We start from the raw sequence: 27506 nt of genomic DNA, 5'->3' as shown, positions 1-27506 counted from the left end.
AGCGCTGATTGGCCATCGCGCAACCAATTGGAGCGCATCATGGACCCCTCCCGCTGCTCACTCTGGAAGTGCGTGAGGCGGGGCCGCGGCGGCTGGAGGCGGTGGCGGCGGTGGCGGCGGCGGCGGCGGCGGCGGCGGCGGTGACGGAGACGCGTCCCAGCCGGTGAGCGAGCGCGGGGGGCGCGGGGCGGCGCAGGCATAGGGGGCCAGTGCCCCTCGGACCGAGCCAGGGCGAGGAACGGCCCTGTCATAGGTCCTGGGGCGCTGGTGGACGAGGCGGAGCGTGACAGCGTCGCGGGACAGGGAGAGGTCAAAGGCCCCCCCGGCCCCCACACCCCATGTCTGATGTCCCTTGGGGGCTCCCGCAGCCGGACCTGAGCCCCTCACCGTCAGCCCCCACACACCTGACACTGCGTCCTTTCTCATTGACCCCCCCCCATACACCTGAGACTGCCTCACTGACATCCCCACACCCCCGGGGGAGGGAGGGCCACAAAGTTGGGTCTGCACCCCTTCACAAACCTGAGTCTGTGCCTCTAATGAATGTAACGCTCACACACCTGACACTGCGCCCCCACTCATGGACATCCCCCACACCCTGATACCGTCCCTTTGGGTGACATCTCACACCCGGAGCTGTCTGCCCCTACAGTCCCCTGCACCTCCACAATTGGGCCACCACCCCCACACCAACACCTGGGCCTGTGACCCCAAACTCATGGTGCCCCACTCACATCTGAGCCTATTGGTGTTCCTTCACTGACTTTGCTCATATCCAGGGGTATGCCCCTCCTTTCAGCAATTTGGGTCAGGACCCTCAGGTGCTCCCCCACCCCTACCTGCCCTGTGCCCCTAGAAGCACTTCCTCACTCACACCCCAGTCAGTGCGCTGGCTCATACTTTCTTCCACGTGCACCTGTGTTTGTGCCCCTCTCTGTAATTCTCAAATCCCCCTAGGTTCCCCAATATTCCAAACCTCACTATTTCAGGATCACCCTCCCCTCCAAAGAGAAGCCCACCCAGATGTCATCTTTTCATTTATGACAGTCTATCAAGTGATACGTGGATGTAGAATAATCCCATCACAGACAAAATCTGAATTATCTCCATTTTCTCAGCAACAAACCTAAAGTGACTTGAGCTAAGGAAACAGAGCCCACCCCTCCCTGAGCATTACTGAGCCTTCTCTGTGGAGCTCCCCCATTTGTTCCCATCTGTTGTGTTTATCTCTGAGGGATTGGCTGGAGAGGGGATCCCCACCCTTTCTGCAGCTGTTCCTTAGGCATCATGACTTTGACTGGGTCTGGAAAGACTGAGCTGGAAGGGCAACGTCTCTGAGCCCTGGGGTGGGGGGCCGGGGTGAGGGTGCTGGGGAGTAGGGCTTCAACATCCGGGGTGCTGCCGCTGGCAGGGTCACCTGGAAGGGAGTTGCCAGGCTTCTGGCTCCCACTCTTACAGACTGAGGCCCCTTCCTTACCCTCTGGAGCTCCTTGGGCTCTTGGAGCCAATGAACCAAGAGAGTAAGGAAACACTCTTCAGAGTGAAGGAGCTAATGTTACAGCCACTCAGAGCTAAACTGCAAAACTGGAGCCTGGTGTCGTGCTAGGGATAATGGTTTTTCTGGAATTTTTCAAGTTCCCAGGAGTATGATTTGCTAGTGTGTAGCACAGAAGGAGACTGGTGGCTTTGTAGTTAAGAAAGCAATAACGTGCCATTTCCTGTATGGCTTGCATAGTGTCTTTTACCCTCTGCCCCCTCCTGTCTTTCCCACAAAGATGGTATTGGAATGTTCCAGAGGGTCATGTCACCTTCAGCTTTTCCTATGGATACTGAAGCCATTGGGGTTTTCTGTTCAACTTCAAAAGGAGTCATTTAAAATGTGTGTGTGTGTGTGTGTGTGTGTGTGTATGTGTATACTTATATGTAGGTGTTATACACAGATAAGCATATATACACATTTATATATACATGCACTGTACATGCATTTTATATATACGTGTGTAAAATATACATATATATACATATGTGCACATATATTTTATATATATACATAAGCAAATATATAGACTTTGACAAGGTAATTGATGTACATGGTAAAAAAAACACAACTCAAACAATTGTAACAGGCGTGCAAAAAAACAGACAGGTCTCCCCGTACCTGCATCCCGTCCCTCTCTGAAGGCACCACGGTTAATAATTTCTTGCTTCCTTCCAGAGATAGTTTATGAATTTGGGGAGGGAGTTAATCCCCCCACCCATTTTAAGTCACTGGTAAATTTCCGTCAGATTTTATCCAACAAGTATGTTGATTGTATACCCAGCCTCTAACTGAGGGCTGTTGAAGTTGTTGCTCATATTTTCTTTTACAAATCCAGCTGCACTGAATAGATAGACTCATGCGTGAGCAAATATGTAGTGAATGTTGTGCGGAGCTTCATAGAGTTTCCATCCAATGCAGAGAATTCCTAGGGTTGGCCAGGCCAAAGGTCATGTCCATTCAAATGGTTACTGTTCTTCCAGAGAGGTTGCGCAGTCTCTCAGCTGTGAACTTGGAATGCCTCTTTCCTCCCACAGTGGCCAGGACAGCTTTTATCAAGTGTTCTGGTCTCTCCAATCTGATAGGTTAAAAAAAATACAGCCCAAGAGATCCTTTTGAATGTCGCTTCCACGCTTCCTCTCCATCTCCTAGGGCTTCTGGCTCATGTGGTGGTGATTAAACATTAGATTTCTGTTTCTCTTCCAAGGTCAGACTAAAGCTCAATCCAAGAAATATTTGAGTCCCTCCTCTGCAAAGTTCTGAAGGCAATCTTGGGTTTGTGGGGACATCGCCCAGAGTCCTAGGAGGGCATGTCCTGAGATGTTGGCACGAGATATCTTGACAAGAAAAATTGGCTGAAGAACTGGTTAGCTGTTGCTAAATGCCCCCCTCCCCACGTGGATCCTGCAAAAGAACGAGGGTTGAGGATGAGATCGAGAGAAGTCAGATGTTAAATCTATTTGGGAATCTGTCTCCACATTCTCTCAGTTGTTGGTGATTCCCCATTGATGCCAGGGGGAGGGCATCATCCATCTGAGGTCAGGCCATTTCCCACGTGTCCTCCCGTTTTGTGGTCTTTTCTCTTTTGGCAGTTAGGCGTTAGAGGAATACTGTGATGATCAGAGCTATTAGCTTCTTGGGGTTTATTTGGGCTTGTTGGATTTTATTACTGCTTAACAAAAAGGTATGTAATGTACACATGAAAAGAACCGAGGTAGAAGGAATAGTAAAACTAACACCCAGCTCAAGAATTAGTGTTGCCCTTGGCAGCTCCTTCCTGGTCACTGTGCTTGCTTTTTTTTTTTTTTAAATTAGGGAATACTGGGGAACAGTGTTTTTCCAGGACCCATCAGCTCCATGTCAAGTCGTTTGTTTTGTTTGTTTGTTTTTAATCAAGTTGTGGGGGCCGCAGCTCAGCTCCAAGTCAAGTCATTGTTTTTCAATTTAGTTGTGGAGGACACAGCTTAGTTCCAAGTCAAGTCGTTTTCAGTCTACTTGTGGAGGGCACAGTTCACTGGCCCACATGGGACTCGAACCGGCGACCTTGGTGTCATGAGCACCTTGCTCCAATCACTCAAGCTCAGCTCCAAGCTCAAGCCGTTGTCTTCAATCTAGTTGTAGAGGGCGCAGCTCACTGGCCCATGTGGGAATCGAACTGGCTACCTTGTTAAGAGCTTGCGCTCTAACTAACTGAGCCATCCGGCCGCCCCACTGTGCTATTTTTAAAATACGTTTCTTTTCTTCACTGAGTACCTTTTGCTGCGGCTGAGTGCTTGGATTCCAGGGTCTCAACAAAGTTCAGCAGAAGCCAGGTTTTCTGCTGAAGCTCTGCCAGCAGAGTGCCCTGGAGGTCTGGAGAGGAGAGCAGTGACCTCAGCGACAGGTTACCAGCCAAGGGACAGACTGGCTCTGGGAGGTTTGATGTCAGACTCCTGCCATGTTAGTTTCCTGGGGCAGCTGTCACAAATCACCGCAAACTGGGTGGCTGAAAAAAGAAATGTATTCTGCCATAGTTGTGGAGGCCAGAAGGCCCAAATCAAGGGGTTGACAGGTGCTAAAGACGGAACGTTTGTGTCCCCCCCTTAAAATTCATATGTTGAAACCTAAACCCCAGTATGATGGTATCGGCAGGTGGGGCCTTTGGGAGGCGATTAGGTCCTGAGGGCGGGACCCTCATAAATGGGATTCGTGCCCTTATAAAGACACCCAGGGAGTGCCCTAGACCCTTACACCATGTGAGAACACGGTGAGAAGATAGACGCCGACCATCAGATCCTTGATCTTAGACTTCAGCCTCCAGAACTGTGAGACATACGTTTCTGTAGTTTATAAATCCCGTCTGTGCTATTCTGTTATGTCAGCCGGCACAGACTAAGACAGCAGGGTTGGTTCCTCGCAGGGCCCGGAGACAGACTCCATCTCAGGCCTCTCTCCTGGCTTACAGTAGCTGCTGGCAACCTCGGGTTCCTTGGCTTGCAGCCCTATCGCCCTGATCTCGGCCCCTATCTCCACATGGCATGTCCGTGTCTTCTACGAAGGACACCAGTGATTGTGTGTAGGGCCTACCCTAAACCCAATATTCTGAACTAATTACATCTGCAAAGACCTATTTCCAAATAAGGTCACCTTCTAAGTTTCTGGGTGGACGTGAACTTTGGGGGACCCTATGTAACCCTTATCACTATGAAACCAGCATTCCTCGGGGTTTTATTCGAGGAAGTGCTTGTTCAGCTTCCTCTGCTCTTTTGGGCAAAACGAGACCAGCATGGTTGGAGCACATTTCCCAGCCCCTCCAGATGGCCCATGTGGGTGGCTTCTGTGGGTTCCCTCGTCCCCTGCCTCCCTGCCCTCAGGTAGAGGCACCTGCCCAGAGCTAGCAAGGATTCGGACAAGTGAACGTGCACATGTCAGTTTTGCTCTTTGCCACCCCTTGGCAAATGCTTACTGGGCTGTGAGCTTGGTCCTAGCCCCAGTTTTACAGAAGAGAGACCAAGGCTTGAGGTGGCCTTTGTCCAAAGACACACAAGGAGAACACGGGGGAGCCGAGACAGGGGCAGGTCGGTCTGACTGCAAACAAGTTGCCGTAGCACCGTGCTTTCAGTTGCTGTTACACACCAATGTGGGTAAATTGTCCTGGCACACCACCGCTGGTACGGCCTCCAGGAGTGGAACAAACTCGAAGTCTCATTCTACGACCCATAAATATTTGTGTGCCGGGGCCAGGGACAGGTGCAGAGGAAGCAGAAATTCTGGGGCTGAGAATGGCAGAGAAATGCGGACATGGATCAGACCCTCACCGAGTGATTGGGGCACTGTAATTGATCGGTCCTGATCAGAGACTGGGCTGGTAATTCAGGGGTCCAGGAAGGCTCCCTGAGATCTGAAGCCATCAGGGAATTTGCTCAGTGGCAAAGCATTGTGAGCAGAGGGAATGACTGCACCTGGACATGTGGGGCTCAACAGAGGTGGAGGGACAGGGGAGCGAGAGAGGGTCCTGAGGGGGTCCATGTGCTCGTGAGAGACAAGCCAGTAGATGCCGTGTTTCCCCAAAAATAAGGCCTACCCAGACCATCAGCTCTAATGCAGCTTTTAGAGCAAAAATTAATATAAGACCCAGTCTTATACAAGACCCGGTATTATTATATTACATTATATTAGAGACCCGGTCTTATGTTAATTTTTGCTCCAAAAGACGCATTAGAGCTGATGGTCTGGCTAGGTCTGATTTTAGGGGAAACACAGTCAGAGGCCTCACGTCCAGGCTGCTATGGGCCAGCGCAGTCAGCAGGCCTGGGCGCAGAGTTTCTCTGGCCTGTGCCTTCCCAGCTGTGAGATGGGGACCTGGACGGGAGACCAGCCTTGTGAGAGGTTTCGAGATTTCCATGATGAAATGTACCCCCATAGAGCTCCCGACGATGCTGGAGCCATCCTCCATCTCCCGGCCCTATGTCTTGCTATGGGATGAGTCAGAAAAGTGCCTATGTATGTTTCACTTAAGTATTCATTACAGCCACGCCGACCCAAGATCCACCAGGTCTGCGATATTTGTCAGCACAGTGTGTCACCCCTTGTCCTGTCTAAAGGGCTGATTCTCAGGCCTCACTCTAGTGACTCTGGCTTTAGTCTGTGGTAGGGGCTCAGGAGTCCTGCACACGTGTCCCCAGAGATTCTGAGACAGGTGTGCCTGCAAACACCTGGCATACTAGCTCAGACTTGGGAGAATATACAAGACCCTTCCAATCCCTGTTGGAAGGTCCCTGTGGCCCTGGAGGAGGAGGGGTGGGGTGGTACTCCTGCCTTGCAGCACGATGGGAAGATGCTGCCCATTGCTGCTCAGGCCTTCGCTATGGCTGGTCTATCCTTGAGCTGGTGAAGGGGTGCGTAAGAGCCAGGCCTTGAAGAACAGGCAGGTTTGGGGCTGCTCACGGACCCGTTTTCTTGGAACACATTGGTCAGAGCCAAATGATGGCAGCCCATCATGTGAGTCAGAGATTGTACCGCTGTTGTGCTGGGCAGTGAGGACGGTGGGTGGAGGACGGCTTGGTGGGGAGCAGGCGCTTCCTAAATAACCAGCATGTGATGGGCAGTGAGGCACTGCTATCCACGTTTGTTCAGCACTTTGGGGAGATGAACCTGGAGGAGGGAGAGAGGAGGGGGGCTGGACTCCAGGGACCAGTGCTCAGCCCTTCTGGAGGTCCTGACATGGGGGGTGTGAGCTGAATGGTGAGATCTGGGAGCTGGGAAGGCCTGCTCAGACCAGGTGGTGATGGTGGGCTCCCTCCCAGCCCTGTCTGAGTCCTCATTGGGCAGAACAGTATTTACCAACGCAGTCACCTGCTTGAGCAGCACCAGCCTGGGAAGATAGCGACAGATGAGAAACTAAGGCCCAGAGAGGTTTAGGGACACGTCCAAGGTCACATGCTGGACCCCATCTTCCCATAGCAGTTGCATGGCATGGCCAAGAGCCCATACATGCTTCTGCTTGGGGAATGAGGCAGGGATTAAAGAGGTACCATTCCTGAAGGGCAGGAAGATGGATAGCAAAAGCACCTATCTACAGGTGTGTGCTTCTGCCTCCTTGCGAGGTGGTCATGGACACTGAGTGTGACCCAGGCCCTTGCCTTACCAGGACCTCAAGCCTTGCAGGGCAGGCAAATGAAAAGTGGCCCCTCCAGTGTTCAGTGAAGAGCAGAACAGCTAACTTTGGGCAGGTGAGGCTAGGGCATTTAGGATGGGCTTTGAAGGATGCAGAGGAGTTTGTCAGGCATGAAGGGAGTGCAGCCAAAGCAGAACTTGGCGTGTCCAGTGAATTAGTTCACTCATCCAGCAAGTAATTGAGTAGGTGTGAGCCCCGTGCTGGGCTCCATGTGGCGAGAACACAAGGCTTTAGGGTTTGGACATTACGCAAGTGCACCCTCTTAAAGAGTACCGTTGAGTGCCCCAGGTGTTTTAGGTTACTCCAAGTGCAGCTGGCGACTGGACTGAGGACAGTGACTAACCATACATAGAATGTTCTGGATCTTTCAGAACATAGATGCCTGTGTGTCTGACCCATAGAGACTGCAGCACAGGGTTGTAGTGACCAGAGTTTGTGTGAAAGGCACACACTGAAGTGCACGTAGCAGGTAGAAGCGCATTGCCACCGGCCGGATCGGGGTTAACAGGGAGCAGCCGTTATATAAGAGCTCTGCTCTCTCAGGCAGAAGTTAAAGCCCATTAACTGGAAAAGGGAAAGACCTTTATCAGCAGGCAGATAGGAGGTAATTGGCTTCCGTTTACCAAGACATTAAGGTATCTGTTCCGTGGCTGTTTGTAAACTCCATCGATGGAGAAACTGCCCGCATTTGTGCAAACATACCCCGCGGGGTGGAGCGCAAGGCCATGCCTCCACTCTGGGCAGGGAGCTGCCAAGGGAAACAGGCACGAGTGTGTGTGCATGTGTGTGTCTGCGTGTGTGTCTTAGGGCGGCTGCAGCGTGGGGCTCCCAGGCAGGGCTCCCTGAGATGCTGTGACTCCCAGGTTCACAGTTGCTAGGCAATGCTGTTCAGTAAGTTATATTGCCAAAGGGGGCCCCCCACCCTCACCCCGCTTCACTTTGTCTTTTTGTTTGACAAATGGAAAGATTGCCAGGTCAGAAATACTGTGTGAAAGATGAGTGTTTGTTCACTGGAGTTGGTCTGCGAATGCCACCCACCTATGGCATGGCCCCTAGTTCTCACCCCATGGCTGGGGGGGAGATACCTGAGTCCCAGTTCCTGGTGCTTGTTAAAGGTGCCTCTGGAGAGCGTGCTGAGGCTGGGCCTCCTGGGTTGGAAATACAGTCCAGGGCTGCAGGAGGGAAGGGAACTATACAGGTCAGGGCTCTGCAGCGGATGGAAACCCATCCCAAACTGGCTGAACTGCACAGGGGCTTTGTGAGCTCCAGGGTGGAAAAGTGCGGGTTCCTCCCAAACGTTGGGTCCCTGGACACCCCCCCACACCCCCGTCTGCAGACACTGCCTCCCCCTGCTGCCCTTGGTTCTGGGTCCCTGCCCTCGGGCTGACCCACTTCCCCTCCCCGGGGAAAGAAGACTTCTCTGGCCCAGGGACCCCTCTCAAAAGTCTCCGTCTTTGGGTCCCCAAAACCCAGGAGTGTGAACTCATGACCGGGTCACCCTGGAGTCCAGGTGACAGAGGGTGGGCGGGGAGGCTGCCCAAGCTGCTGTCTACAGAAGGGGGCTGGACAGCCACTCTAAGGGTGACCCACCTTCCAATTTCAACTCCTTCCAGACCTTTAGTTGTCATCAGTAGGCATTCTCTACAGGTGAAGTTACATCTAGGGGGGCACGTTGTCCCTCTGGTGCCATTAGAGTCCCCTGAGAATTAGGACCCCTCAGGGACAGTGGGCCAGGCAGGGCTGGGCGCTGTTTTTACTGCTTAAAGTTTCTTTATTGCAGTATAATGTATCACAAAGTGAATAACCCCTGAGTGTACAGCTCAAGGAATTTTTATACCTGCATCCACCGTGTAACCAGACCAGGATACAGTGTTTCAAACCCACGCTGGCTCCTCCACACCCCTTCCAGAGTGGGGTAACCCATACCCCCAAAGGTTGCCCCATTCTCATCTGCTGACGAGTTTTGTCTGTACTTGAATTTTTTTCATTGTGATAAAATATATACAACATAAAATTTACCATCTTAACCATTTTAAAGTGCACAGTTCAGTGGCATTAAGTACATTCACATTGTTGTACAAGTATCACACCATCCATCTCCAGAACTTTTTCACCTTGTAAAACTGAAAGTCTGTCCCCATTAAACATTAACTCCCATCTGCCAGCCCTAGCCCCTGGCACCACCATCTACATTTTGTCTCTATGCATCTGACCCCTCTAGGGACCTCATATAAGCGGAATCATGCAATGTTTGTCCCTTTGTGACTGGCTTATTTCATTTAGTATAATGTCCTCAAGGTTCATCCACGGTGTAGCCAGTGTCAGAGTGCCCTTCCTTTTTAAAACTGAATAACAGTCCACTGTGTTGGTGGACCACATTGTGTCACTGTGCGTGGATTTCACTTGGACGGGGTCATTTGGCACAGTCTTTTATGTCTGGCTTCTCTCACTCAGTGTGGTGTTTTTGAGGTTCATCCCCGTTCAGCATGAATCACTACTTCACTCCTAATTATGGCTGAGTAATGTTCCACTGTATTGGATGGACCACATTTTATTTATCTGTTTATCCCCGATGGACGTTTGTGCTGTTTTCCACCTTTGGGCGATCGTGACTCGCGCTGTCACGAACCTGGTGTACGGTGATTTGTTAGAACACCTGTCTTCAATGTCGGTGTGTGCCGGGGAGTGAAATTCCTGGGTCGTGCGGTAACTCCATTTTCAACTAGTTGAGGAGCCTGCAAATTGGTTTGCACAGCCGCTGCCCTGACTGCATTCCCTGCGTATGAGGACTCGGGGTTCTCTGGGCAGGTTTAGGAAGACCGTGGCAGGAGGATGAGTTAGGCGAATGGTCCTATGTTCGGCTCCCTCACTCCAGCTAGTGCACGAGGCCCCCAGGTGAAGGGCTCTCACCTGGTGAAGGGCAAAGCCGGTCCTGACCTGTGCCTCTGCCGTCCTCCTCAGCCAGTGACTGGGGTGGGGGTGGGGGGTTCAGGGTGTGGCCTTCCCCCACTGGACCGTGAGGAACCACAGGGATGGCTATTATGACCCACCCAGCAGGGGGTGATGAAGCAGGGCTGAATGGTGGAGGGAAGCTACACCCAAACCGGAATCCCTATGGGTGTTTTGCAGAGTGGTTTTAATTAAACTTAGGTGCTTTGTATGTTTTACCCTCACATCCAACCTGGTGGTGTGATGGAACCAGGTGGTACCAGAAGTCCTGACAACCTGTTCCCACTTGGGAAGTTGGGGGGGAGGGGCAAAGATCCTGCTTTCCTTGCAGGGAGAACGCTGCCAAGGATGGGGTCCTCACACAGCGGCCTTCTCCCCCTACATCGGTGCTACCTGAGCCCCCCCCTGAAAACAGCCCCACCCCCCCAGGTCTCCTCAGAGCTTGGGTGAGCTCCTGAATCCCGCCCCCCCGCTTCTCTCCATGAGACCCCCACCCTCTCACCTGAGTGACCCCACAAGTGTCCTGTCGGGGCCTCCCTGCCTCTCTGTACTCCTCCCCCACGGCAGCCCAGAGTGACCCCTGCCTCTGTCAACCCACACTCTGTCCCAGGCCGGCTAGTTCCTGTCCCCGGGCCTTTGGACTTCCTGTCTCACCGCCTGGAATGCAGCAACGGCCAAACCTCCTACCTGTTCCCTGTTTATTGGGGCTGTGGCTCCAACACCGCCCCTTAGAGAGTCTGGCCAACCACCCGGTCTTCAGTCTGGGCGCCCATCCCCTGGTCACCGCCCTGTTTGCTCCGTCATAGACTGTGTCACTGCGTGAGGGCACACTCTGTGCCTGTTCCCCGCCGCGCTCCCAGGGCCAGCAGGGTCGAGCGCAGAGACCGAATGACCCTTCTCACCTGGCAGCAGCTGGGCTTCGAGAGTCCTGGCTGTCCTGGCGTCTCACTGGATTACGCTGGCCTGGAATCAGCCTCCCTGTGACTCCCCTGCCTGAGCTGTCCACCGCGCCTCCACCCCCACGAGCTGCACCTCTGCCTTGGGTCAGCCTGTGTCCATGTCCTGTGGCTGCTGTACTAACAGACTGCCACACAGCCTCAGCAAAGGCTGAGAGCAACACAGGTGGATATGCTTTCAGTTCTGGAAACCAGAACCTGAAATGGGTGTGCAGGGCCGTGCTCCTCCTGGAGACTCCAGGAAACAGCCTATGTCCTGCCTTCTCTGGCTTCTAGAGGTACCTCCATGCTGCGGCCCGGCGCGCTTCCGGAATCCACCTTCGAAGGCAGCGTGGCAGTATCTTCACCTCTCACTGAAGGAGCCTGGGTGTGGAGGGAAGGTGCGGGGGCAGCAATGCCAGGCTGCAGGGCAGGAGCATGGACCCGCCCTGCACTGGCACACGCCTGGACGCTGCACTGCCTTGCGTCTGTTTATACAATCAGGTTCCCAGCGCCCACAGGCACACCTTGACGTCCGCCCCTTAAACTCACACAGCTCAGCTCCTTTAGCTGCTGGGATCTTTTGGCTCTGCCAGGCCCTTAGGGGACCTCAGAGTGTGGACCCACCCTCGCTCCTGCTTTCCCTGCACTGGAGCATCTTCGGGTGGAGGAGAACCAGAATGGAATGATGTTGAGGCTGCCTGGGGGCTGGGCTCCGTAGAGAAGGACGTGGCCATGGCTTTGGAGCTTGGTTTGGTTTTTGTGTCAAGGCTGAGGTTCCCTCAGCCCTTGGTCTGGTCAAACTTCTCCATGTCTCCTCAGCAAAGTGGGGAGATAAGCCAGCAACACTCGGTTGGTAGTGGCGGGGGTGATGCCCACAGCGGTCTCGGGCAGGGATGCTCAGCAAGGCCTTGCGCCGCCTCAACGCCGCCATCTGTGAAGCAGCCTTGGGACTCGTTGGTTAGGGCTGGCCTGATCAGAGAACATGGAGGCAAAGGGATTGAATAAACAAGAGCTGCCATTGTGCCGCTGTGTGCAGTATGTCTTCACCAGAGGCAGACCCCACGTCTGCTGACCCCTGACAGCCGCTCCAAGGACGGGCCAGGATCCCGGTGCACCTGCCAGGAAGAACACTGGTCACCCCACAAACCAGGCAGCCTGCACCCCTCACACAGGGCTCCCCTGGCTGCTTGCACCTTTCCCCGGCCCACGACCCTGAGCCCCTGGCTCAGAGACATAGATGGGACAGAAAGGAGCCAGGTCACCAGGCCACCCCTTGATCGCCACAGACATTGAAAGGTGTTCTTTGAAAGCTTTGGCACGTCCCAGAAGCTCTTGGATTTCTCAAGTCATTTTTTTTCCCCAGCTTGTTATTTTGAAATAATTTTAGACTTAAAAATAACAACAGTCCCTGTATAACCTTCACCCAGCTGCCCCCAGAGTTAGTCTCTGTGTCACAAGGTATCTAGCCCAGAAAATGTGCACTGATGCAACGCTCTGAACTCGTCTCCAGACCAAATTCGCGTTTCCCCAGTCTTTGCCCCAATGCCCCCATTCTGGTCCAGGCTCGCACGTTGCACTCACTCCTCTGTCTCCTTGGTCTCCTCCGGTCTGTGATGGTTTCTCGGTCCTTCCTCAGCCTTCACCACTGTGCTGACAACTGCTCGGTCATGTGTAGAGCGTCCCTCGCTGTGGTCTGTCGGATGTTTCTTCGTGAATAGACTGAGGCAGTGAGTCTTTGGCAGGAATCCTGCAGAAGCGATGTCATGTCCTTCCCAGTCAGGCCCCCCGCCCCACATGCTTCCATGGGATTCCCCGATTTATTCAGTTACCTGTAGAAATAAAGGAAGACCACCCAACTGAGAACAGAACCTGTTATTCAGAGCTTGCTACAGCCAGGAGGCAAGCTGCCACCCCTGCACTTGGCAGACTGGGGAGAGAGGGCCTTATGGTGGGGCAGGGGAGGCCCAGGGGCCCCACTGGAGGCTATTGGCATGGAGAAGCCTGTGTGATTGGTCAAGGGGTATATTTGGTGTTCTCTGGTTGGTCCTGAGTTGGAAGCAGGAGCAAAACTGTCACCAACCAAGTTCCAACTGATTAAGGCTGATTGTTACAGGAGTTGTGGGTGGTCCTTGGCTGGTTGCTACAGAAGGGGCCTGTCAGAGTCCCCATCAGGCATGGTCTGGCTTTTGTGCCTGTGTATATTGTCTTTCTTACCTGAAAGGTGTCTTTTAAGGTTTTTTGGGGTTTTTTTTTTGCATTTTTTATTGAGGTATAATTGACATATAACATTATGTTAGTTTCAGGTGTGCAACGTGAGTCGCTATTTGTGTATATTGCGAATTGATCATTACAATAGGTCTTGTTAACATACGTTACCATACACACATAGTTACTATTTGTTTTTTCTCGTGCTGAAGGCGTTTTTAAGGAACAATCCCAGACACCGCCCCCAACCGCTCACTTAATCCAGTTCCCCCACGTTTCTCCACGTGGCCATGAGCCATCCGAGACTGGGAAGGTGGCTCACTTCAGAGGTCACTCAGCTTCTACTCTGAATGTGCATTTGAACTTTGAAACAGCTTCTCTCCTGGAGGAAGAGCCACAGGGCAACACTATGTCACCACAGTGTACATTACAGCCCCATAATTTAGTCTGTAAGTGGGAGTTCGTGCCTTATGACCCCGTCACCCATTTCACCCATCCCCTCCCCCTCCCACTCCTCTGGCAGCCGCCACTGTTCTCCGTGCGCTTGGGTTAGTTTTTTTGTTTTGTTTTGTTTAGATTCCACATATAAGTGAGCTCATACAGCATTTGTGTTTCTTTGTCTGATTTATGTCCATTTATGTCACAAATGGCAAGATTTCCTTCTTTTTAAAGACTGAATGATACTCTATTATGTATATGTATCACTTTTTATTTGATTGTATTTTAAAGTGGAGAAAGAGCAGTTTATTAGAAGAAAAAAGTACACTTCAAAGAGGTAGAAGTGGGCCCGAGCAGAAAACAGTGGCTCAAGGCCGTTATTAGAAGAGAAAGTACACCTCGCAGGGTTAGGAGGGCCACGGCTTAGAGGCCCAGAGGCTCAAAGGCCAAGGCCAAAGCCAAGGGCATTTAAAAAGTCCATTTATCCATGGACACCGAGGTTGCTTCTGTGACTTAAGTATTGTGAATAATGCTGCAGTGAACCAGGAGATACAGGTATCTTTTTGAGATAGTACTTTTGTTTCCTTCAGGTAAATACCCAGAAGTGGAATTGCTGAGTCATATGGTAGTTCTATTTTTAATTTTTTGAGAAATCTCCACACTGCTTTCCACAGGGGCTGCACCAGTTTACAATCCCACCAACAGTGCACGAGGGTTCCCTTTACTCCACATCTTCACAAACACTTGTTATTTCTTTTCTTTTTGATAAGAGCCATTTTAACAAGTGAGAGGGGATATCTCACTGTGGTTCTGATACTGTTTTATTGAGGTACGATCGACTGGGATATTGCTTCGCATTTCCCTGATGATTAGGGCTGTTGAGCACCCCCTCACGTACCTGGTGCCCATTTTGTGTCTCCTTTGGGAACTTGTCTATTCAGATCCGCTGCCAATTTTAAAACCAGGTTGATTTTTTTAGTATTGAATTGTATGAGTCAAATATTGTTTCTTTGGAGCAAACATTTACAACTGGCCTCATCTAAGGATCCATCTCTCCCTGCCCAGATGCTATTGAATATAAATACATCTTTGAGCTTGTGAGTGACTTACGTTTTGAGAAGGCCAAGTGTGGGTTTTAAAGCAAAACCCACTGTCTGTCTTTCCTCCCCAAAACAATGCCTCCAAGGTACCCTTTGGGTTTGGCGTCTTCCTAAAAATTCTGGCCAGGTATGCAATCGCTTGTCAAGGAGCAAGTGTCACACCTGGGCAAGTGGCCACCCCGTCTCACCCTCGCCCCCCAGGGCAGCCTGTGACTTGCTTTGCCCCCTCGCCTTCCTGAACCTCAGACCACAGGGCACTCGTGACCCCAGAGAGCATCTTTCTGCTGTGGCCAGAGGCCCGAGGGTGACTCCTGAGCTCGGTTCCTCCAACATCCCTGGGGACCTCCTCCCCCAGTTCTACAGGCTGCACCCCCGTTCTAGGATTCATTTTATGGTGTTTTCTTCTCACTTAAATTCACCTAAAGGACATTTTGCATTACTACCTTAAAAAGAAATTTAGATAAAACTCTGAGGGTAGAACTTACAATGTATGTGTGTGTGTGTGTTTGTGTGTACCCATATGTTCATATATAATATAAAATATATAACGTTAGAAAACAAAATTCAGCTAAGTTTTTTTTTTTTTTTAAGTTTTAAAGATCGTATTGGCTTTATTCGGTGATTCATGAATTGGGCAGCATCGCATCTAACAGACAGAAAGGAGCTCCGAGAAGCCGTGCAAAGTGAAAGACTTTTAAAGGCAGAAGGAGGTTAATATTAATAGCAAAGACAGGATTGTTTGTGGCAAGGTCACCTTCCTTTAGGGGACAGCAGGGGTCTGTCAGGCAGAGGACCTCACTAGTGCTAACCAGGTGATTCCAGATTGACTAGTGTAAGAGTCCACTCCTGAGAGAGGCTGAAACTGTAATTAAGTTAGATATTAAGTCTTAGTTTGGTGATTTGGGGCTTAGCACAAGTGACTCCATTTTGAGCTTGCTGTGTCTTTTTTTTTTTTTTAACAATAAAGATCACCTCATGAGCCATAGCTTGTAATACAGTGGTTTGAGTGTGTTGGTTGAGGCCCATTATTCATGAAATTAATTTAGTTGGTTGTGATCAGCTTTACTGAAATTAAATAGAGGGAAGGGGAAGGAAGATTGCAGAGCAAATTGCACTTTGAAAGAGCTATCTTTTATCTCCGAAAACTTTTGTTTTCCTTAGGGCTTGCATGCATGAGTGTGAGTAAGTATAAGTGTATGATGTAAAATGTATTTCTTAGTGTGGGTTATGGTTAAAAAGATTTCTTAAATAACTGGTTAGCTAATAAACATGAACAGTTTTTTAAAAAGAAAGAAATTCGGTATTACTAGCAACAAAGGAAGGAACAAGGTGCAACAGAAACAAAAGAACGTTGAGAAACCTCCTCATTCAGTTGCCTGCCTCGGTGCAGAGTCTCCACCTCTGGCTCCAGAGAGAGGGAGGGTAGCAGGTACTGCAGGAACCAAAGTCGGAACAGGTGCAGGCAGCTCTGGCACCTGGATTTTGTGTGCCAGTTGCAGGGAGAGGCTCAGTGGGGAGCATGGAGGGCTCCCTGAGTGCAGTGGGAGGTTGTCTGTCCAGGAAAAGGCACTGGGGGTGGGGGGTGGGGACATGTGGTGGGGGCCCTGGTGCCCCCCAGGTTCTCTCCTAAAAAGGGCCCTGGCTTCGTTTCCACTGGCTGCCATAACAAATCACCACGAACTGGGTGGCTTACGACAACAGAGATTTATCCTCCTAGTTTTGGAGGTCAGATGGCTGAAATTAAGGTGTGGGGCCCACTCCCTCCAGAGACTCTAGGGGAGGGGTGACCGTTCCTTGTCTCTTCCAGCTTCTGGTGGCCCCAGGTGTTCTTGGCTAGTGAGGACATCTCTCCAGCCTCTGCCTGTCTTCACAGGGCCTTCTTTCTCCCTGTCCGTCTCTCCTTTTCCATCTGTCTCTTATCAGATCACTTGTCCTCAATCCAGTATGATCTCATCTCGAGATCCTTACCTTAATTACATCTGCGAAGGCCCTTTTCCAAATAACATCCCATTCACAGATTCTGGGAGGACGTGTCTTTTGGTGGCCACCATTCAGCCCCCTACAGGGACCTTCCCCATGACCGGCCTTGACCTTCTGTTACCTGCAGTGACACCCTCTGCAGGTGCGCCCTAGTTTGTGTGATGCATGTTTTCTGTCTGTTCCCACCACACTGAGGCCCCATTTGCGTCGTCGGCACTGAGATCCAGAGCAGGCCCTCGTAAGGTCCAGGGGGCTCCATGAGCAGCCCCGGGTTTGAGCCTGTGAGCACCTGCAGTTTATCACAAAACTGCAACCTGGGGAGCTCGGAGCCGGAGCTGGGGCGCGCACCTGGCCATGGGCACCTCACCCACGGCAGGTGCGCGAAGGGCTGGATCCTTTCTCCAGAAGGTGGTTTTTCAGAATGTGTTCACGGTCAACACCCCCACGAGACTCAGCACCATCCGCTCCCAGATGCAAGGATGATCCCCGGGGTCCAGAGTGTTGGGGGGACATGAGCGACAGCGGAGGTGCTAGGGGTGGGGGTGACAGCCTCTGCGCATTCCACAGGCTGACACCCCAGCAATTAGCTTGAAAACACTGTTAGGGCCTGGTTTCTCTTTGCAAACAGTTTTAGATTTACAGAACAATTGCGAGGATAACACAGCCCCTCCACCCCACACACCCGGTTTCTTCCTTTTTAATGTCTTACATGAATATGGTGGATTTGTCACAACTAATGAACACATCGTTAACCTAAAAATGAAAGGCCAAAATGAGAGAGGTAATAAGCATTTATTTGAGATCAAAAAGAATAGCTCTTGGGGAAGCACTGGTTCGGGGAGACACCCAAATAGAGTTCCAATTAGGAGACAAAGGCCGGGGGCATTTATGAGAAAGGGAAGAACAATTACATCAATAGAAGGAAGGCATCTCTGTTGGTGCAGATAAGCTAACTAGTGACACTAATTCTAAACAATGTTTTTAATTGTCAGTCTGTTAGTCATAGGTTGGCTTCCTTGTTATCCTTTCAAGTAATTGTTTGAGACACAATGTTTCTTTAGGCCCAGTCCAAGGATTATTTTGCCCTGTTTTAACCTTCCAAAGGTTTGAGGCGTAAGACGTGCAAGGCGGTTCCTCTTGAATGGCAGCTCCGGCTCCATTTTAAGTGGCTCCATTTTTCCCCCAAAAAAATAGTGATACATTATTATTAACGAAAGTCCATAGTTTATTCAGATTTCCTCTTTTTCCCCTGATGTCCTTTTTCTGTCCCAGCATCTCACACAACATTTAGTCGTCATGTCTCCTTAGTGTAGTGTAGGCTCCTCTGGGCTGAGACAGTTTCTCAGACTTTCTTGGTCTGATGACCTTGACAGTGTTGAGAACTGGTGGGGTGTTTTGTAGGATGCCCTCAAGTGGGATTTGTGTGGTGTTTCTCTCATGGTTGGACTGGGGTGACGGGTTTGGGGAGGAGAACCCCACACGTGAAGTGCCCTTTTCATCACACTGTGACCAGGGCACATGCCATCGACATGACTTACACTGGGGTTGACCTTGATCACCCGCTGAGATGGTGTCTGTCAGGCGGCTGCACTGTGAAGCTTCTCTTCCCGCTTTCCTGGCTGTCCTCTAGGAAGGAAGTCACTACTGACAGCTCACACCTCAGGCGAGGAGGCCCAGTTCTCTTCCTCCAGGGCAGAGCATCTGCATACATTGTCTGGGATTCTTCTGATGGAAGATTTCTCTCTTCTCCCCCATTTATTTATTCAATCATTCATTTATTTTAGTGTGGACTCATGGATATTTTATTCTTTGGATTAGAATCCAGTACTGTTTCATTGATTTCGTTGCTCACACTGTTCCAGCTTTGGCCACCGGGAGGTCTTTGACTCACCTGGGCCTGGGTCCCATGTTTCATCGTCACACCCCTGAGTTTTGGTTTCTCCTTGGCGTCTCAGGCTGCTCTGGGCTCATCCCTACTTTTCCTGGAAGCAGCTGTTTTTCCCAGAGCCAGGGGCCTTGTTTGAGAAGAAAACAGCAACAGAGGGCCAATGGAGTGGGATCCTGAGAGTGCTTTCTAGAGCCTTCTGCACTGGCACTGATGTGGGGGGACCCAGAGGACGGTCTGCTCAGGGCACATCTGCATCCTGTGCGTCATTTTATAGGAAAGTGATTCATTGGATAATTTTAAAGTGTGGGAACTGAGACCTCAAAGAACACCAGTGCATGATGGCATCTGGGTGACATCTGTCCTTCACCCTTCCTCCTGGCCCCCTCACTGCAGTTTGCTGAGCTTCGCGTGCGCTGCCACTCAGATGATAAATGTAGGTTTCCAGTGAGGAATCATCAAGTATTAGGGCCCTTGCTGTAAGCTCGGCTGTAAAGAGCAGGCATCCACGCAGTAAAAAAAAAAGATTAATTTTCAGAATTGTTTCTGTGGACAGAGGCTTGGGTCCAAGCTGACTTGAATCCAGTATGTGTTTGGCTGAGGGCATTTGGCGCCCTCCAGCCTCCATGCCTCACAGCCCACCATGCCCCTGCCCTTCTGCTGTGTGATCTCATTGGGGTGGCTTAACCTCTCTGAGCCCACCTATGTAGTTGGTACTAGGTTTAAAAAGCTGATGATTGAGAGGCCTATTTGTGACGATCAAATAAAAAGGCTTTTGTAGCAGCGGACGGGTGGCTCAGTTGGTTAGAGCCCCAGCTCTGGGCAATGGGGCTGCCAGTTTGATTCCCACATGGGCCAGTGTGCTGTGCCCTCCGCAACTAGAATGAAGTCATGAGCTGCCGCTCAGCTCCTGGGTGGCTCAGTTGGTTGAAGCTCGTCCTCTCAACCACAAGGTTGCCGGTTCGACTCCCGCAAGGGATGGTGGGCTGTGCCCCCTGCAACTAGCAACGGCACCTGGACCTGGAGCTGAGCTGCGCCCTCCACAGCTAAGACTGAAAGGACAACAACTTGACTTGGAAAAAGTCCTGGAAGTACACAGTGTTCCCCAATAAAGTCCTGTTCCCCTTCCCCAATAAAAATCTTTAAAAAATAAAAAGGCTTTTGTAAGCGATGAAGCCATCAGCGCAGGGACTGCGGCCTCTGGCTGCTCGTGCAGCGTCCTTTCCCTGCAGGGAGACAGATGCCAAGTTAGGAAACTCACCCCAGCTGAGTGACTGGGGGACAGGGTGGGTGGGGGAGGCCCCTTCTCACCTGGACTCCTACCCCCTCTGCCCCCCAGGACCAAATCTGCAGCGTCCCCCGCAGCCTGGAATGGGTAATGGTGTGAAGGAAGGTGCAGTGCGATTGCATAAGGATGCCGAGGCCGTCCTGCCCGCAGCCGTCTCTTCAAAGGCAAGTACCCGCCTCCCCACGGGCGTGCTCACAGGTCCCTCTCCTGTGTGCATACACCTGTCACGGAGGAGCACCTTCCTTCACCCTCTATCAACCCCCACCCTGGTCCAGGGCTAAGAGATGACAGCAGCTTAAGTATCGCGGCCTGGCTGGGCTCTGAGCAAGCGGTTTTGGGGCCAGGGGCCAGAGTCCTCACAGGACATGGTCCTCAGGGGGGCAGAGCCCTCCCCGCCCTCTCTGACGACAGACCATGTAACGATGTGTTTCTTGCAGAGCGATCACAGGCAAGTTCTCAGATCCCTCCTGTCCGGGGCTGTGGCCGGCGCTCTTGCCAAAACAGCAGTAGCTCCCCTGGACCGAACCAAAATCATCTTCCAAGGTAAATGCTGTCTGTCAGTCTGTCCTGTGCAAGAATGCTGCCAGGCACTCACCCTCCTCCTCCATGGTCCCCTAAACTGCACTGCAGATTGGTTCTTGGGGCAGCTGTCACAAACCCAGCGGCTTCGAATAGGAACGTGTTCTCTCACAGTTCCAGAAGTCTGAAATCAAGGTGCTAGCAGGGTTGGGTCCTTCTGGGGGCTCTCGAAGAGACTTCCTGCCTTTTCCAGCTCCAGGTGTCCTTGGCTTGTGGCTGCATCACCCCAATCTCTGCCTTCCCCCCAATGCTTTTGTCCTCTCCTCTTATAAGAACAACCGTTGTTAGATTAGGGCCGACCCCACTTCAGCACAGCCTCGGTTTCATGTAATGACACCTGCAAAGACCCTGTTTCTGATTAGGGTCAGTCACAGGATGGGGGGGAGGTCAGGGCACGGACATGTTTTTTGGGGGGACACAGTTCAAGAAACCACCATCCCTCCCTCCTTAGGGTTAAGTAGGCCCAGGGTCTCCTGGAGACGAGGCCTTTCCATCCTGCACACAGTGACCGGTCACTGCTCGGCACTGGGCAGGTGGATGGTCACAACCCAGGACCCCTGCCCATCAGCTCTCTGACAGGAGAGGCCCTCCCCAATTCCTCAAGCTGGTCCCCCTCAGTTTCCTCATCCATACGACAAGGACAATAACATCAGCTGCCTCCCTGAGGGCTGTGGGAAGGGCAGGCCCTCGGCTGAGGTCCCCCGTGTCCGTTCCCCATGTCCGCTGCGTTACCTGGCAAATGCAATGTAGCGCCCTGCATGTAACTCTGAAGGCAGTACGTGGGCACACAGCCACACAGGCGAGAATGCAGGGTGGCCGGGGAACACAGCAGAGGCTCAGGACGTGAGGATGCGGAGGCTGCAAGCCCGAGACCCATGATGACCTGTTTCTTGATCCGTGTGGCCACTGTGGCTCCAGCCCCTAGTGACAGTACATCAAGGAGCAGGAGAGTGAGCCGGGTAGCGAGGGAGGGTGGGAGAGGCAGGTTAGGGGCTACGTGCTGGGCCATCAGGAAGAGAGGGCAGACCCCAGACAGAGACCGCTGTTGCCTTGCCCTGGGGGAGCTGAGCCCCTGGGCTGATGCCCACACGGCTGGCAGCTGTGATCCTTCCTCACAGGGGTCTGGCTGGAGTCCCACCGGGGTGGGAGTGCCAAGTGTCGACCCTTCAGAGGTGCCTCCTACCACAGGCCCCTGCAGAGACCCTCACTGTCCTGGGGGTCAGATGGCAGCTCAGTCCCCCTTCCTGGGGACACGTGGCATGCAGAAGGGCCCCAGGACCAGGGGTGAGGAGGTTCCCTGGAGGAGTGTTCCTGCTCAGGGTGCTAGCCCCTCAGCCCTTGGGGGAGAGCATTCTCAGGGGCTGCTGTCACTCCCCAGGTCAGATCAGACTCCTGCAGTGGGGGTCACATGGACTAGGGGGTCCTGTCCTGCACATCTAACAGTCTATGTTGTGCTTTTGTTTTCTTCTAGTGTCTTCAAAAAGATTTTCCGCCAAGGTGAGCCACCAGGTCACCAATCAATCCCTGGCTCTGGGGCTGTCACCAGCTGCCCCACTGGGCTGGCAGGAGGTGGTAGAGGCCTGGGGGAGTGGGGAGATGCTTTTCAAGGTGCTTTCCCCCTTGGGTTCCCCCAAGGCCTCCCCTGCCAGGCCCCAGGTCTGGGACCACCTGTCCTGGCACCCTGAGTTCTGCCTCGAAACAGTGCCCCCTGGGAATTGATAGAAGACCTGGGTTTCCTGGGGGGGGGGTGGCGATGAGACTTTATGTTCTGAAACCACATTTTCACATTTGATTTATTTTTAAGCACAGAGCAGGCATACTTAATAAAGAAAAAATGTTTTTGAAAGCTAGACTACCAGACAAATGCCGACAAAACACCTTCTGTGCAGGGCTCTGAACCTGCTCTGCAAACCTGGCCTTCCTGCTGGACATGAGGCGGGGTGTTGGCGGAGGGGCTAGGAGCCGGGGCAGACGGAGTGGGGAGCAGGAAGGTGGAGGTGCTGACCTTGCCCCTCCCCCACCAGGAGGCCTTCCGGCTGCTCTACTTTACCTACCTCCACGAAGGCTTCCTCAGCCTGTGGCGTGGGAACTCGGCCACCATGGTGCGCGTGGTGCCCTATGCCGCCATCCAGTTCAGCGCTCATGAGGAGTACAAGCGCGTCCTGGGCCGCTACTATGGCTTCCGTGGAGAGTGAGGCCCCGCCCTGCACCCCAAAATACTCTCAACTCTCTCCAGTCCCCCTGCTGTCCCGTCTCACTTCCGCACGCGCCCCACATCAGAGCCCAGGTCCCAGGAGGACGAGGAGGGAAGGTCCCCATCATTCATTCATGGAATCGCAAAGCGAAGCCCATCAAGAGACCCCACCGGCGCGGCCACCTGCCTCCGTCCCCCTCCCCCCACACTGAGACCTGTGGGCCTTAGGCTGGGCCTCCCTTTTTCAGGCCTTGGGGTCTCACTATCTTCTCGCCCCTTCTACCCTTTCAGAGCCCTGCCCCCTTGGCCCCGCCTCCTCGCAGGGGCACTCGCTGGAACCACAGCCGCGTCGCTTACCTACCCCCTGGACCTGGTCCGAGCGCGCATGGCCGTGACCCCAAAGGAAATGTGAGTCCTTTCTGTGGTGACCTTCACTAGCATTAGGGGCTCTGTGTCTCTTGGGGCCCCGAGGTTGGATCCCTCCATCTGGCCCCCGGGGTTTGCATCCTGGCCTCTGCATCCAGGGCACGAAGGAGGCCGTAGTATCAACTCCACCACGTGGACCCCACCTGGTACAGGAGGGCAAACCAGGCATGTGGTTCTGCAGCAGTTCCAGAAAGTTCTCTAAGCCTGGGGGTCAGTTCTACTTCCGAAAAACTAGTCTTCATTTTCAATTGGACACAGATGCCTTAAAAATCCACAGGCATGAAAGACGAGGGCTGAGCAGGATGATCCCAGCGATGAGTCCGAGTACGGCCTCGGGCACCCATTTCCCCCTGCAGTGCCAGGTGGTTATGTTCCTTAAAGAAGGACAGCGTCAGCATCCAGGCTTGCCCTCCCCCTGCTGCAGAGGCACCTAGGATTAGTGAGTTAAGCCTAGCGGTTCCTCCCTGTGCCGCGGCCTCAGCCTGCCCTCCCGTCGCCCATCCTGGCAGGTACAGCAACATTTTTCACGTTTTCATCCGCATCTCCCGGGAGGAGGGGCTGAAGACCCTCTACCACGGCTTCACGCCCACCGTGCTGGGGGTCATCCCCTACGCGGGGCTGAGCTTCTTCACCTACGAGACACTCAAGAGCCTGCATAGAGGTGAGTTGGGGTGGGTGGGGCCCAGCGCCCGCAGGTCACACAGACCTGGAGACTGGGTATTAGGACCCCTTGGGTCAGACAGGCTGGGGGCTCAGGGTCCAAGTCAAGAGAAGGCACATGACAGCAGCCCACCCCTGTGGAACCCGGACTCAACGCCCTTTAATGCCTTGCTTTAAGAGCAATCTTGTCAAGTCCAATGTGTTGCCCAGAGCATTGGCTGCCACTTGTGCAACCACAGGCACCTGCGAAAAGCCTACAGAGGTAAAACCTAGACTGAGGGCGAGTGCCTTCTTGTGTTTTGGTCATTTTGAGAGCTTCAAATAGTATAGAGAACACTACAACCACCTGCCCAAGTGCCTGCCGTACCCTCTCCATAGTTGGAAATACTTGCGCACCTATATGTGGCAGGGAACAATGGCTCCTCTCTGCTTCCTGGTTATAAAAAGCACGGTAACAAGTGGAGTCACATCCCGCACCTCTGGGTAGTGAGTGCAGCTCTGCCTCAGCTTGTGTCCAGTCCACCCCGCCAAGGTCCGTGGCCCTGTCGCATCCTTTTAGAGGTGGGGTGGGCCTGAGGTGCGGGGGGCGTGTGGAGCATCCAGGCTGCTGGCAGATTTTCTGTGATCGGTGGACATCCAGGGGCACCTTCTTGTGAGTGAACCACATTGGTGGTGTCTCCCCATTTTTAATTCCTGGTTTTAAATTTACAACATGTTTAGAGAACCCCTGTTGGTCAGTTGCACGTCCTCAGTCCCTTTGGACCCACGAGGCAGCGCTGGGTGTTCACCATCCTGTGCTTGCACAGGGCGCCCGGGTGGTGGTGGCCGTGGCAGAAGGGGAGAAGGAGAGGGCCTCGTGGACGGCATGCTGTTCGTCTTTACTAGACAGAAAACAGGATCGATTCAATGGGAGCTTGTTCTGTGTCTTTGGACCTGGTTATAAGATTCTTTGTGCCTTTCTGTCTTTTAAAAATCTTTTATTTTTCAAAAATAAGGGTTTTTTTTAATGACCAGGTGGGAAGGCTCAGGGGACCTAATCAGGTCCTGAAACGCAGGGGCGACAGAGTACGGCGTCTGTGGGTGTGCGGGGTGCGCCTGTGGGTACTGGTGCGCGTTGGGGTGTGGGGTGCGCTCGACGGCGCCCTCACGGACCCTCCTGGCCCTCCCCGCAGAGTACAGTGGCCACCGGCAGCCCTACCCCTTTGAGCGAATGATTTTCGGGGCCTGCGCCGGCCTCATCGGGCAATCTGCCTCGTACCCGCTGGACGTGGTGCGGCGGCGCATGCAGACGGCCGGCGTCACAGGCCACCCGCGCGCCTCCATCGCCTGCACGCTGCGCACCATCGTGCGGGAAGAGGGCGCGGTGCGCGGCCTCTACAAGGGCCTGAGCATGAACTGGCTCAAGGGCCCCATCGCCGTGGGCATCAGCTTCACCACCTTCGACCTCATGCAGATCCTGCTGCGACGCCTGCAGAGCTAGGGCCCCGCGCTCGCTCCTGTCAGGACTGGGAGCCGAGCCGGAGCACGCGGAGGACCCCCGACCCCTAAAGTTTTGGAGCTCCAGGATCGAAGTGGCCTGGTTCTGCCCCGGAGCCACGTGGGAGAGCCTTGTGAAACACGCAGGCGGCCGGGGGTCTGGGTGTGAGAGGAAGGCCAGAGGCCGTTGAACTGCAGTGTTGGGACCGGTTGGCCTGTCTCCTCTCTTCCCTCCTCCCTGGGGCTGGCGCTGCCTCCCGGAGGTACCCCCGCCCCCAACCGCCCTGACGCTGGAGTAACCAGCACCGCCTCCTGGCGCTCTGTGCCCTTGGACAAGCTCCTGGCTCAGTGACCCTGTCCCTACTGGGCTCAGAGCCAGACTCCACCTGCCCCTGTCCTGGGTCTATGCTGCGCGCAGGGGAGCCAGAGAGTGCGGGAGAGGCCTGGCCTCCCCGTCCACGTTGGGACCAGTCTCCTGTTCAGCTGTGGCTGCAAATACAGCCTTTCACCAGCGCCACCCCTGCCCTGCCTTTACTTCCCAGGTGACACAACTCCTCCGTCCCCAGAGCCTTCTGCTGGGGAACAGCCCTCTCTGAGATTGTTACCCAAGCCTGACTCCATGTCAGCGTGGGGCCCTAGAGCCAGTCTTCCCCACAGCAGCAGCCATGGAGGCTGGGCCTCAGGCCCTGACCTCTGCCCACAGGCACAGAGGCTCTTGGGGGCACCGGTAGCATCTGGCACGTCCTTGGCGTCCCACCTGAGTGCGCATTTGACCAGGACATGGCGCAATTTAAGGCCCACGGGGTTGTCTGATTTCCATGAATAGAGTGCATAGAGGTGGTTGGCAGCCCTGATCCTCCCCACATGGGAGCTCCCGAGACAGTGTATGGCCTGGGATGGGGAGCTCAGAAGAGTCGGGGTACCCCAGGACACCCCCCAGAGAGTTGGGCTCCCGGTGAAGTTTCCAGGTCCCTCTGGTGTCACAGGGACTCAGAAACACCCATTTCCTAATGATGTTTGGAGTTTCTTGACTTCTTGTTTTTTTCAATTTGTCCAATCTTGCGTCTGGTCATGGTAAACCCTGACTGGCCCAATCTGGTTCCAGGACAAGGTTGACTCAGCCCCACCATGTGTGAAATGATTTGTGTGCTTGTCCCACACGCATTTCCGGTTGTGACTTTGATTTCTTCCCTTTGTTCTGCCCTATGTCTGTTCTTGCCCGGGACCTGTGGGTGTCCTTCCTTGCATGTGTCAACCCGCCAGCCCCAACCTCATCCCCATACTCTTGTCCCCAGGGGCCCAAGCAGCCTGTGACGGCTGTCCTGTTGGGTAAGTGTCCCACCTCTCTCCCAGCCTTGCCCAGCGCTCAGGAGAGGCAGGGGCGCCCCAACAGGGAGACGGGATGAGGACCCAAAGGCCCCAGCGGGGAGAGAGCAGCTGGGCAGGTGAAACCGGTGGCTGATTGGGCAGCACCCTCCTCTGAGCTGCAAGCTGGGCAGGAGGGGGAGGGTACCCCAGGTCCTGCTGGCCCTAGTGTGCCTCCTTAAGGTGGCTCCCAGCCCAGGGGGCCTCAGCAGCTCCACCCCACTCCCCAGCCCCACACACAGCTGGGCCGGCACCCTCTGCGGTCACTCCCCACCGGCTGCCTGTCCTGGTCTGGAGTTATTTTGATGCCATGAAGACACTTTGTTTATATATAATGTTTATATATTTTAAAGATTTGTGCCAAGAGAGTATATTTAATAAAAACTAAAATGACTTTTCCTCCTGCCCATGTCTGTTTTTTTAGGCTCTGATCCCCACCCTATTCACCATGAACCAAAAACAGGGTTGAGGTTATTTTGACAGATTTGGGGATAAAGTCATGAATAAACTTTTTTTTTAAATGTAATTGTTTGAATTGTTCATTCATACTATGATTTTCTGGAAAACTGCACAGAAGCGTTTACACAGTAGGTGAGGCTCCCAGTTCTTTCCACAGGGGAGTTCCCATTACTAGCTCACTGTGTGTCTTTCCTGAGACCCTGTGCATACACACTTGTACCTTTGGGGACATCAGTTGGAATGGGCCATGTACTGCTCAGTGTGCACCCCAAATCCTAAGGTTTCTCTCTCCTGTGCCCTGTGGTCTGTCGTGTGTGCTGGGGGCACCACCCCACGGCTGGCTGAGGCCTCAGATGCCGAGAGTGTCACCG

General features: G+C 53.2%; 1 protein-coding gene across 2 annotated transcripts; it reads left to right on the top strand.

Annotated features, from left to right (window-relative positions):
- Positions 1-60: 60 nt before the first annotated feature.
- On the top strand, positions 61-27075 carry SLC25A42 (solute carrier family 25 member 42). 2 transcript variants are annotated; one of them, XM_074337810.1, is made up of 8 exons: positions 61-163; positions 20028-20140; positions 20414-20519; positions 22027-22052; positions 22580-22746; positions 23041-23157; positions 23685-23836; positions 25008-27075. In XM_074337810.1, the coding sequence occupies exons 2-8, from the start codon at positions 20060-20062 to the stop codon at positions 25313-25315; spliced, it is 957 nt and encodes a 318-aa protein (XP_074193911.1). In that variant the 5' UTR covers positions 61-163; positions 20028-20059; the 3' UTR covers positions 25316-27075. The 2 variants fall into 2 exon arrangements, with proteins under 2 accessions (XP_074193911.1, XP_074193912.1); XM_074337811.1 differs by lacking the exon at positions 25008-27075 and adding an exon at positions 24642-24900.
- Positions 27076-27506: the final 431 nt, after the last annotated feature.

The sequence above is a fragment of the Rhinolophus sinicus genome, linkage group LG07 (assembly GCF_036562045.2).
Source record: "Rhinolophus sinicus isolate RSC01 linkage group LG07, ASM3656204v1, whole genome shotgun sequence".
In the NCBI taxonomy this organism is placed as follows: Eukaryota; Metazoa; Chordata; class Mammalia; order Chiroptera; family Rhinolophidae; genus Rhinolophus; species Rhinolophus sinicus.
The sequence above is the reverse complement of the archived record's forward strand: the minus strand, read 5'-3'. Positions and strand labels throughout refer to the sequence as shown.